The 13,190-nt window shown below is 46.0% G+C and overlaps 1 protein-coding gene across 1 annotated transcript in view; it reads right to left on the bottom strand.

Annotated features, from left to right (window-relative positions):
• LOC311224464 (unconventional myosin-XVIIIa-like) overlaps positions 1-13,190 on the bottom strand; it is a 283,821-nt gene that overhangs the window by 25,700 nt on the left and 244,931 nt on the right. The window contains 2 exon segments of the mRNA XM_084309468.1: positions 5,580-5,693; positions 6,777-6,923. Of these exon segments, the coding sequence (XP_084165594.1) occupies positions 5,580-5,693; positions 6,777-6,923 (261 nt within the window).

Here is a 13,190-nt window from a genome sequence, read left to right as displayed (position 1 = left end):
TCTCTCCCTCTCTGTCTGTCTGTCTCTCTCTGTCTCTCTCTCTATCTCTCTCTCTCTCTCTGTGACGGTCAAAAAAGATTGCCCCCAAGAAATATATATTCCAAAAATACATGTATATATCGGAACGAAACAAATGCAGATCGAAGCAGGATAACAACAAACTGTCAGAAGCGTGCACGCACGCACGCACACACGCACGCACACACACACACACGTGCACACGAGACAATCTTCTCAAATCGCTGCAATTACGGCGGGGGGTGGCGGATGGTGAAGGGGAGGCCATCTGAAAGAGAAACGTATTTGCATGACTTTATCCATTTGGAACAGCGGCGGTGGGAGGGGGCGCGCGGCTCTGAGGTATCAATCAGGGCTCCAGCCGCTCGTGTAATGGGGACGAGTGTCAGCGGCTTCGCACAACGTTCCTGTTGTTGTTGTTGTCTTCCTCGTTGTTGTTGTTGTTGTTGTTTTACGCCTCACCGTCGTGCCAGATGCTCGGACCGAAGGTCGCACTCAAAGGCGGCCGTTTTGCAACGAATGCACAGTTTGGCTACAGCTGATGAATACTATGAGCCATTAGTCATTACATTACTGCAGCTTTTTTAAATAATTTTAGTTTTTTTTACAATCTGTGATATTTTGTTAAAACACCAATGACCAAAACAATAATAATAAAACAAGCTAAAATGAGCAACTGCTGGGAACAATACTTATTTAGCACAAAATAGAGATGAAAGTAAGTAACACCGCGTGACCTAAACCTCATCTGTGCTCTACATCTGGTTAAAATAATGGTAAACAGCTTTTATCCAAAGCGCTTTAAAAATGTTTGTTCCTCACATTGACCCGCTCACTCACACATTCACACACCGACGGCGGAGACGACCGTGCGAGGTGCCGACCGGCTCATCGGGAGCGCTTAACACATTGGGTGCCAACCAGAGAAAAGTCGGGTTTTCATCGTTATTTCTTTTATTCGATATTTCCATTCATAATCCATCCATCCAGCCTGATGTTATCATTGGGAATGGGTCTGAGATCGCAAACGTCCAATACCACCGCCTAACGCCTTGCAGCCGGTATTGCACATCATTGGAAAGCCATCTGGCTTGGGCTGTACGTCGGTCTAAGAAGTCCAGTCCGGGTTTTCCTCAACGATACTTCGACACGCTGCCCGGGAGGAGTGGGAATCGAACTGGGAACCTTTACGATTACCAGACCACTGCTCGACCTCCTGAGCCACTATCGGGTGGAGAGTGGATTATTCCAGGCCTGTTCCTGCACCCGGCCTGTAAGAGCACTCACAAACGCCCCTTTTTCGCATTTCACTCGGCCTGTCGTGATGACATTCTCAAGTGTTTGGCTGTCAGCGCTATCACCCAGAGTCAGGTGGTCATGCTAATGTCCACACAGCACTAACCAGCTGCACGGAGCTGAAGCGCCATCGCTAGCTCAGCTAACAACCGCTCCCCAACAAGTACCCCAGAGATGTTTATTCATCTGCTCTTCGTCACAGGAAGAGGAATAACCCCAGGAAAAATGGGTGAAATTTACATTTAGACCGAACTAAAAGTGTGTGTGTGTGTGCATGTGTGTGCGCATGATTGCACGTGTTCCTGAGTGTTGCCTTTCTTTTGTTAGCAAGAACAACGTGAAAAAGAGAGGGTGGAGAGAGAGGGTGGAGAGAGAGCGGGTGGAGAGAGTGAGTGGGTGGAGAGAGAGAGGGCAGAGAGAGCGGGCTGGAGAGAGAGCGGGAGAGAGCGGGAGAGATAGGGAGAGCAGGTGGAGAGAGGGTGGAGAGAGAGAGAGCGGGTGGAGAGAGGGTGGAGAGAGAGAGAGCGGGTGGAGAGAGAGAGCGGGTGGAGAGAGGAGAGAGAGAGAGGGTGGAGAGAGAGAGGGTGGAGAGAGAGAGAGAGAGAGGGTGGAGAGAGACAGAGAGGGTGGAGAGAGAAAGCGGGTAGAGAGAGGGTGGAGAGAGAGAGAGGGTGGAGAGAGAGAGGGTGGAGAGAGAGCGGGTGGAGAGAGAGCGGGAGAGAGAGCGGGAGAGATAGGGAGAGCAGGTGGAGAGAGGGTGGAGAGAGAGAGAGCGGGTGGAGAGAGGGTGAGAGAGAGAGAGCGGGTGGAGAGAGAGGGTGGAGAGAGAGGAGCGGGTGGAGAGAAAGAGCGGGTGGAGAGAAGTGGAGAGAGAGGGTGGAGAGAGAGAGGGTGGAGAGAGAGGGTGGAGAGAGAGAGAGAGGGTGGAGAGAGACAGAGAGGGTGGAGAGAGAGAAAGCGGGTAGAGAGGGTGGAGAGAGAGAGAGAGGGTGGAGAGAGACAGAGTGGGTGGAGAGAGAGAGGATGGAGAGAGAGAGAGCCCAGACAAAACACTCCTTCCTCCATCAGTCTTCTCCCAAAAAACCCGCCCCCACCCCCCCTGCTGTGTGTGAACGCTATTATGTCTCTCTCTCCGCCACAGAGATAATGTTCACCTCGCCTAGTGACAATATTCAAAGCCTCGCTGCATTTGAAAGGTTCACGTGTCTTGTTCAAATTAGAAATGGATTCGTGAAATATGCCATTGTGGGCGGAAATCATTTCCCTGCTAGTCAATAATTACACTCTGCCAACATCACCGAGAGAGAGAGAGAGAGAGAGAGAGAGAGAGAAAGAGAGAGAGAGAGAGAGAGAGAGAGAGAGATGGGAGAAAGAGAGATAAAGTGAGAGAAAGATGCAGTTACAGATAAGACCAGAGAAAGAGGGGAGGGGAGGGGAGGGGAGGGGAGGGGAGGGGAGGGGAGAGAGGAAAGGAGAGGAACGGAGAGAGGAGAGGAGAGAGGAGAGGAGAGGAGAGGAGAGGAGAGGAGAGGAGAGGAGAGGAGAGGAGAGGAGAGGAGAGGAGAGGAGAGGAGAGGAGAGGAGAGATGAAAGGAGAAAGAAGGGGGGTATAGAGGAAAACGAGCAGTGAAGTCATCTAGAAAGAGGAGGGTCTGGAGTGGAAGGATGCATCATGATGTATAGATATGTATAGATATCACGGATGGGGAGCAGGTGTGCCCTTGACCCCCTTCTCCCTGGCTACTGGCAACGTTTTGACATAATCCACCACCACGTGGCTCACACCGCAGATGGCCATGCCTTGGGGAGGAAAAAAATGCCTGAAAAACACAACCTACATGATCACAGTACGAGTGTAATCATTTCCAAATGCAGCTTGACATCTTTAGTGTTTTTTTTTTCATTTTCTTTCTGAGAGTTAATCATAAACTCAGCCGTAAAATCGCCACCTGTGGTGCTGTTGACCCAAGAGAGCGTTCCTACTGTGTTCGCTACTAAATATACCCTGAACGAGGTCTTTATGTAACATGCGGCCATTTGGAGGATGCTTTTACAGCACTGTGAGTTGCTTGCCGCGGTAGTCGGTGTTACCGGCGTTACTCGTTGTTACCGGCGTTACTCCTACGGTGTTCGGATATCCACTGAGTATAACACCTGTCCACCAGTGTATATTTTTCTTTTTATATAGAAATAAATAAATAAAAAGTAAATTTTCGCACATCAGTGCACACATTCATCAAATAAAAATGCTAAGTGTGTTATCAATACTTAGTCAGACAACATTATAAAAGTGAACGTGTCCGCGTGAACAGCAGAGCTATTTTATACATAGATATCTATATAGAACACTAGATAGCTTAAGGTGGAGTCACCAGCATCACTGAACCGCCGCCATCTTGCTCGAGTCAGCCTTGAGTGAGGGTGAGTGAGCTGCACAGACAAAAATACTCATAACTCGCTGAAATATTGACGGGTTTACAAACGGGTTGGTTTATTACAAGCATTATTAACGTGGCTATGATTCAAGCGGTTTGTAAAAAAAATAAAAAAAAACTGCCTTTAACACTTTGAGTGCCGGGACACGTCTTCTCACGTCTTTGCTGGCCATGCTAAAGTTGCCGGGGGACGCTGTACAGCGTCCTTATATCAATATTTCAAAAATCTGCGATCGGATTCATAATGTCCCTCCGCTGGCCTGAGATCCACCAGCAGGACCCACTGAGCTCTCTGGCGGTTCAGGAGCGCCATCTGGTGGCCGATCGGCGCAACCGCTTAACAGGAAGCGCAGTAGAGGTTTTGCTGGTCGGCCATATTACTTCCAGGCACTCGGTATAGGTTCCGGCACTCTAGCTCGTCACACTACATAGCGATCGATTGCCAATAACTCGATAAACAACATGATTTGGACGTATATACCATTATACAAGCTGGAGATGGACCGGGTAATAATATATCCCATAATGATAAAATTTCTACTCGACGATGATCGCCCAACGGCGCGCGGAGACTGGGGTGAGTTTCAGCGTGTAACGTTACCGTCTTCGATAATAACTGATATTATCAACATTTGACCCACATTAGATGATTGGTATAACGCTGCCCACGGAATTATAAACGCCCCCTCGCCCATCCGGTCAACATCAGATGACGTGTAGTAACTTCTAGAAGTACGTCTAGTTGGAATTTTTTATATCGCGCTGATTGCCATCAAACTGTATTTCATCATCAATATAATGCATTTGGGGCTATATATCACGTTCTAGAGAAAGCTGCAGAAAGAGATGAAAACATACTTATACATTAGACCATACTTTACTATGAATATGTGAATGAAAAAGTTTAACGTTGCTACACAATGAACAATACATATAGGACTTTGAATGGGCCCTAATAATGGCAATGTAGCAATAGAATTTAAAAAGTTATAGCCCTGCAAAGAAGGGGACTTTCTCCATAGACAAATAGCGCTGGCAATCTATGGTATATCATTAATTTAACCTTAGGCAACCAAAGTGTTAAGTAAAAAAGTAGACATGAATGTTATCAGTAGCTGAGCTGCCTCGAGCAAGATGGCCGCCCTACGACGACGTCGCTCTACATTGGCCGGCAGCGCGGGTAAGCTATCTAGTGTTCTATATAGATATCTATGATTTTATAGGTCTGTGCAGCAGAGTCGCAGTACAGAGTAGCTTAAGTTTCACTTTCACTTTTGGAGTAGATTTAACTTCACGCAAAGGAGAGAAAGAAGGCTCTAGAGGCGACATGACGATGGCAATATTTTACAGAAAGTATTATGTTTCAATTAGAACATGACATCAACTCCGTCTGTCTGACAAATGATAGTTGAAAATGAACTAAAAACAGATGTAGACGGACAGACACAGTGGATCAATGTAGCTGCAAAAACATTAAAGATCAAAGTAAGTGCTTTTGTAATAATAATAATAATAATAACATTTCATTGTGGGCACCTTACTGTGAGTGCATATACTGTATTTCCAGTGGGTGTCAAACCTGAACTCTTGCAGCGTTATTGACATGCACTACTCTACTAAGTAAAAAATAATATATATATATATATATATATATATATATATATATATATATATATATATATATATATATATATATATATATAAAAAGAAATAAGCCCCTCGAAAACAGGATAGCAAATGGAGTAGCACAGTTTGTATACCAAGAGTAAAACTTTACAGGAAGTGAATGTCCTCCTGTTATCAGTGATGGTGTGTGGCTGTGTGACTGACCGCCTGCTTGGACTTGGAGATGTCCTCCATCTGGACGTGCAGGTCCTCGATCTCCACCTCCATGCCCTTGCGGGCCTTGACCGCCGCAGCGCTGGTGAACTCCGACTCCTCCAGCTGAGGGCCACACAGACGGAGGGAACAGTTGGCGTGGGGGAGGAATGTGTCATCAGGGAGAGAAATCGGCTTTTCTACTCCTACAAAATATCCTCAAAGGAACATTCCACTTAAAAATGTTTTTTTTTAAGACATGTCATTCTTGCCTTGATAAAAAAAATCCAGGCACACTTGTTTTTTTCAAAACTTCCTTTTTATGCTTCTATTGTATTATGGAAATGTATCTTGAATACCACAAGAACCCATGAAAGCCACCACATCTGACTAACATGCCATGCCATCTGAAGTAGCTCTATTGTGCCTTAATACGGTGTTTAAAAAGGAAGAGGAGGAATTCCTCCTCAGATACTATATTACATCACAATGGAAAACCTCTCAGAAAGCAAATGACACTTAAGATAACCGCGTGGCCTTTTAGTCAAACATGGTGATTTACTTCAGTTCATGTGGTGTTCAAGACACATTTCCAGAGGCAGTGGTGAATCGGCAGAAAATTACAAATGTTCCAGTGATGGTAAAAGATGATCAAATGACTGTAATCTCACACATATCCCAACATTTTAAACCATAAACATTTAATTTGATCAAGACATATAATAGTTTTTTTCTCTCCAGTAGAAGGATCCGACATACCGTACTTCATTGTGTGTGTGTGTGTTTTTCCTTATTTAGTATCCCTATTTATTGCCTGCTAGTGGACACCAGTATGCAATAGCTGCATCCCCAGTGCTTCTCAACCGTGAACCTGGTGAAAATTTCACAAACACTCCCGACACGCTGTTATGCACATAATAATTGCACTGCTATGATTACGACTCAAATGAAAAGTAAAAGAGGGTTATTTCACAGGGAGTCAAATAAAAATGTCCCATAATAACAGAGAAGATTGGTTTATATATGCAACGGTTACTTCTCTCTGCTCATGCTGTGTCATGGAGAGCAGCAGATTGGGTTAAACGTCACAGTGACTTCTCTCTCTGCTCATGCTGTGTCATGGTCATGGAGAGCAGCAGATTGGGTTAAACGTCACAGTGACTTCTCTCTCTGCTCATGCTGTGTGATGGGGAGCAGCTGGTTCCGCACCTGGTTCTTCAGCTGGGCGATCTCTCTCTTGCTGGGCGCGTTGTTCTTCATGTGGTCCAACATGATCTGGGCGTCGGCCAGCAGGGCCTTGGTTCTCTTCAGGTCCTTCCTCAGCCTCTTCTCCGCCTCCACGTCCCTGTGGCTCACCTGGGGGACGGGGACGGGGGACAGAGGACAGGGGACAGGGGACAGAGGAAGGGGACAGAGGACGGGGGACAGAGGAAGGGGACAGAGGACAGGGGAAAGGGGACAGAGGACAGAGGACATAGAGGTTTAGAAAATGCCCCACTGTGCACTCGACCAGGACGGACCACGTGTTTAGTAGCGAGAAATGAGCCATGTCTATTCACGCAAGACAAGCCTAGACCCAGGGTTCCCACAGACATTGCAAAATTAAATTCACAGACTTTCAAGTACTTTTCCAAGCACTACTTTTCATTTAAAATGGCATTTAAAAGGATACAATTCACTTTTAAATACTTTTTTTTTCCATCTACTTTTTCTCCCATTTTCTATTTTTCTCCCATCCCAATTTCGTATCGTCCAATTCTACCCTCCCCTGTCACGAACGCTGTTAGGCCATGCCTCCCACAAGCCGGCTGTAATGTGGACGAAGCCATACATTGCACGAGTCCCCTCCGGTACTCGAGGTAGCAGCCGTCGCATCTTTTCACCTGCACAGCGCAATCTTTCAGCGTCGGGGGTCTGCGCTTTGGAGGGACGCCGCCCCCGTCGCTTCTTGATTCTACTGCGCAGGCGCACCAACCGACCTGTAGGAGTCGCTGTCCACAACGTCCGATCCCCACCCATCAGCTTCCCACCCCCTAATACTGCCAAATGTATTAGTATGAACGACCAGCAAAGCTGAATGCAATGCGGAGAGCTGGGCTCGAACCCAGCGTCTCATGCCTTGCCCACTGCACCACCTAGCCGCCCTACTTTTAAATACATTTAAAATTATTATTATAATTTAAAGAAAATTTATCGGATGCAATATGTATGGCTTAACCAATTTCCGACAATTTGTTACACTTTAGATTAAACAATTATATTTCTTGATTCAGAACAATTTGATCATGGATGAACAAAACTTTCAATGCGAATGGTTGATTTGAATTTCAATCACTTTTTAAGCACCTTGTTAACACTTTGAGTGCCACTCACGGCTTTTCTCTGGTTTACGCCCCGACCGTTGAATGCCACGGTCACGAGTATTCTTGGGTATTTTTTATTTATTTATTTATTAGCGATCTGAAATCATATTGCATCACGTGAGCCTACCGTTGGAGATCCAGGGACCGCCGGCGCTCAGATGTGAAAAAAGCGCCCCCTATCGTCTCCCAGATGGTAAATCACCCTTTTGGAATGGACTCAATGAAAGTGAATGGGAGAACGGATTTCTGACTCCACATTTTACTTCTCACTGATGCAGCCGGGGTCTACCAGAGTTCATTCTGGAGCCTCTGAGCCGCGCGGATCATGTGTTATACTGTACACACGATGGATCAATACATTTATCGATTTTTTTGAATGGCGATCGGAAATTGGAATAAACCATTTGGATACCATCTGACCTCAGGTAAGGAATCTATGTTATCAGTGTTAGGATAATCAGACTCGTTTTCACGGATATATAAGAGTTTATGTGATATGTGATATGGCTGTTTTGACTGTAAAAGCCATGAGGAAATAAGAGCAGCGATTATCAGCGCACGGCACGAGCGTGCGTGCGCACACATATACTATTGATCATCTAGCGTTTATTTGAAAATGATTCATAAATAGGCAGACAAATGACAACGTTCTGGAATATTCCAGTAAAAGGTGATTATCATAGGCATGGGTTGTTTTTCCCCGGAAAACGGGTGATTTTCAAAATGCTATCAAACGGAAATGAAGCGATAAAAATACAATCTGCCTTGCCAATGTTGACTGGAAAATGAGTCTTTGATAAGCGACAGGCAGAATAGACACATAGCCATAATTTAAAACATAGATTAGGCGATATTAACGTTAACATTGGCCGTGGATGGTGGCATTCAACGGGGTAAAAAGGAAAACACGGCCGGCACTTAAAGTGTTAAAAGAATCTGCTGTTTTCAAGGAATTCCAGGCCTTGACTTTTTTTTTGTAAACAATCAAGCACTTTAAGCACTTCAAGGACCTTGTGCGAACCCTCTGCTAGACAGAGGGAGCTGAATGAATAACTTGGGAACACCTACTACAGTCAACTTGGAGATATGATTAGGACAAGGCCGGTCTGGGGTAATGCTCCTCTCAGAACAAGGTCTTTTGAAAAAGAGCTTCCAAATTATAATCCCTAGCAACGTTGACAAGACATTTTATATCACGTTCACATTTCCCATGTGCTCTTCTCACGACTGGGAAACCAGTGTTTTACGTTTTCAAAGGTTTCCAAGGTTTCCCAGGACACGCGGGAAAAGAGCCAGAGCACAATCCGGCATCAGATCTAGTGTTGGAATAAATTAAACATAAACAAATAACAGGGAAGGAGGCGTGACTACAGGACGTGACTCAACACGCAGGGTAACGACAGACAGAGCTGCAGTACACCCTCGGCGCAGAGAGGCACATCACGCATTCAACACGCCACACTTCTCAGCGGTGGAATAAAGAGTCAGGTAGCAGCGCCCTCATCATAAAAAAAAAAGAAAACCCATCTCTATTCATAGTATTCTCCTGATGTTGCATCCTGTATAATTTCTTATCAATATGCTTATTGGCTGTGGCTGTTGTTAGCAGGACGGCCATGTGATGACATGCTAAATGTGGAACACCAACAGTGACTACGTGCCGCACGCTGGCAACGACTCCCATCTTCACGCCAGCGACTCCATCTTAACGCCATTATGAGGACGCTGCGATTAAGACTTGTGTGTCAACCGTGTCAACGCGTTAATCCAATTATGTCACTTTGATTAAGGTCATCTGTGTAGGATTCACACCGGGATGAATATTAAGAGGCACAAGGAACAGGATGAGGTGAGCTCCATGAGGAGCCCGTTCAGCCATAGACTTATCTCCCCCCCCCCCCCCCCCCCCCCCCCCCCCCCCCCCGACACGCCACAAACACGCCTCGGCCAGTCCTTCATGCCAGTAGCCATCAGGCTCCGCAACCGTGGGCATGGACTGCTGCCAATTACTGGAGAGCTAGCGGCTGGTGAACTTGAGAACTGTTAGGACTATCTGACTCTTAATAATAAACACTGTTAGGACTATCTGACGCTTTATAATAAACACTGTTAGGACTATCTGACTCTTAATAATAAACAGTTAGGACTGATTCTTAATAATAAACACTGTTAGGACTATCTGACTCTTTATAATAAACACTGTTAGGACTATCTGACTCTTAATAATAAACACTGTTAGGACTATCTGACTCTTTATAATAAACACTGTTAGGACTATCTGACTCTTAATAATAAACACTGTTAGGACTATCTGACTCTTTATAATAAACACTGTTAGGACTATCTGACTCTTAATAATAAACACTGTTAGGACTATATGACTCTTTATAATAAACACTGTTAGGACTATCTGACTCTTTATAATAAACACTGTTAGGACTATCTGACTCTTTATAATAAACACTGTATGGACTCTGGCGCAGTGTGTTATTACGGTTTGGACAGTGTATACCATCATCACTATTATTACTGTCTGATTGAATCCTGCCACCCGCTACTGCTCACTACTATTACTGTTATCACTATTGTCATTATTACGTGCACTTTGTTCTATGTTCTATTATTTATGTACCTATCGTACCTGTACCCCCCATGCTGCTATGACACTTGCCTTTCGTCACTTGACTTTCCCCCGAAGGGATTAATAAAGGAAGACGTGACTTGACATTATTGGAGGGCTGTTTGGATGCCGTGCTCAGATGAAGCCAGTCTGCTGAGGTTTTCATGGCAGTTTGAAACCGCAGTGTCCGAGCCGAAAGCACGCATCGCAATAACACCTGTGGTGTTTCTGATGAAGGCTGTAGATCTCTCCGCTGAAACATCCAGCTAAAAAAGCCTCACTAGTCTATAATGTAATATATATATATGTTGTGAAGGGCCAGATTAAACCGAATATATATATTTATTTATATATATATATTTAATTGTATTTGTATATTCTCTAATATTCCCTGATATCCCTTGTATATTCCTTGTACAATATGCATTGAATATCCATTCTAGCCTACTGAACATCCCATAATAGTCTCCATTCTACTATTGGTCGAGACCTTGGTGCCAGGCTGCCATACCCCTCAGACCCAGTTCAAACGTACCGCTCCACATGTACGAACAAGTCCTAGTTCCGCGTAGGAATCTGGCTACCGCACCACTAATGGGACTATTTGTTCATAGTGCGTATATATACTGCGCTACTAAAGTAGGACTTTCTTTTCAGTCCAGTTTCTTACCCTCCAATAGAGTCACAGACGTAAAGCCTCCCCGCGACGCCACGTGTGGGAGTAAGGCCAAGTTCGCCTACCATCGGTATTGAGACATCGTGTATATTAATATTTGAATAGTCATATTTGGCACTATATCGTCGAGTTGGACGTAGTCTATTAAGCTAATAATAGTCTGTTAATATATAGTGCTTCGTGCGGTGAGAATACTACCGTAGTCAGTACCCCATCGTTTCGGGCAGAGAACTGGCTGCTTACCCAGGGTGGTTGACCCCATGTGAAGCTGCACCCGAGGAGCCCCAGAGCCGACGAGCGAGTGGACCTGTATACCGGATTATTCTACCGACGACAGCCCGCCTTCCCAGGCACGGATTATGCTTTGTATACTTTGATTATTCCATGGATAAAGACCCCCGACACTGCCGTGTGTTGGAACCCCCCCCCCTGGAGAGGACGCAAGGTGAGGAGACGCTCTGCAAGACGAGGTCGCTTCACGTCTCTCCCCCGTGGACCGGAGAGAGCCGGCCCACAAAGAGTCCACCTGCTTTCATCTGTGGTCCAAGGATCGCCGGCGCATTGAACGGCACTACAGTGGGTTCACCTGGGATACCCTTGGCCGGACGAGGCAGCCGGATTCTACCCCCCCCCCCCTCCTACTCCTGTCGGCTTACAAGCGACCGGATTAACCCCCCCTTAGTGTATCTAGTATATAATCATTAAAGTATCATTGCTGTTATTCCTTAACTATTCCAGGTCGTATATTTACCACCTGCGCCATCAGAGATTGGACATTCTCTATTGATATACCGACGAATACTCTTTGCCATAAAAGTGCATACTATTTCAATTCATAAATGTAATTAAGTGATTAAGTGCTTGCTCTACACACCATTGCTGTGTAGTAATAAACGCATACTTCGACTTCGTACATTTGTGTTGGATCCGTTTCATCTACGTGAGAGTGTTTATGATAATATATTTATGCCGTGTACTGGGTGGCCGAATATTAAGTACAAAGGTAGTGGTAGTAAGTATCATATCTAGTAATACAGTCAGGGAATTGTACCCCTCAGCTACAATTGGTCCTTCGAGCCGGAGGGTAATTAGTGTAATATTAATATAGTGTTATTAATATTGAAATGGCCTATGATGAACACTCCACGAAACGATCCTCCTAACCAACGCCCGCAGCGCGAACGACGGCTCCCTCAGTACTTAGAGGCTTACGCTGTCAGTCAACAACCTAGTCTTCTACTAACAGTAAACGCGGTAAAACTAGAAAGTAAAAGTATGTCTAACCCCAACGCCGACTACCCCGACCATAGAGGCCCCTACGGGCTCTAATGTAACTGACCAAGTTCACGGTGGGGACCAGTGGGAACCAGACATGACTTCACACCCCGCCAGTACTGAAGAAGTAGTCCCCGATGAGTCCCGGGAGGAATACAACGCTACCGAGAGAGAACTCGGCACGGAAGAAGACGGGGAGAGCACCGTGGAGATAGAGCTCCAAGGCTCCGCAAGGAGTACCCCGAGGGAAGGCTCCCCTATACAACCGCCTTCTCCCAGCGAGGCAGAGAGGACCCTACAGCAGGCCTTCCTCATCAGCCTGAACGCCGCTGCTGAACGCGACCGACTGCAGATCCAGCAGCGAAGCGAACACGAGCAGATACGTCTAGAAATAAGACGCATTCAGATGGAAGAGAATGTGGCCCGAGAACGAGCCGGTGCTCAACGGGACGCAGCGCGCGACAGACAGCAGTCGCAACTAATAGAACAGCTGATCAGACGGACAACACCCTCTCCCTCCGCCAGAGGCTCCAGGAACTCGTCTAGACACACCTCCAGGGCGGCATCCCCTAGCCGAGTAAACAACCCTGAACTTGACCAACAGACGAGGTCTATACCCCCCACAGACCACCTCCCCCCACCGGTCCAAGCGAGACCTAGCAACCGGGAAGGAGCAGCATATCCTGTGG

Source organism: Notolepis coatsorum (genome assembly GCF_963971535.1).
Source record: "Notolepis coatsorum genome assembly, chromosome: 1".
Lineage (NCBI taxonomy): Eukaryota > Metazoa > Chordata > Actinopteri > Aulopiformes > Paralepididae > Notolepis > Notolepis coatsorum.
The sequence above is the reverse complement of the archived record's forward strand: the minus strand, read 5'-3'. Positions and strand labels throughout refer to the sequence as shown.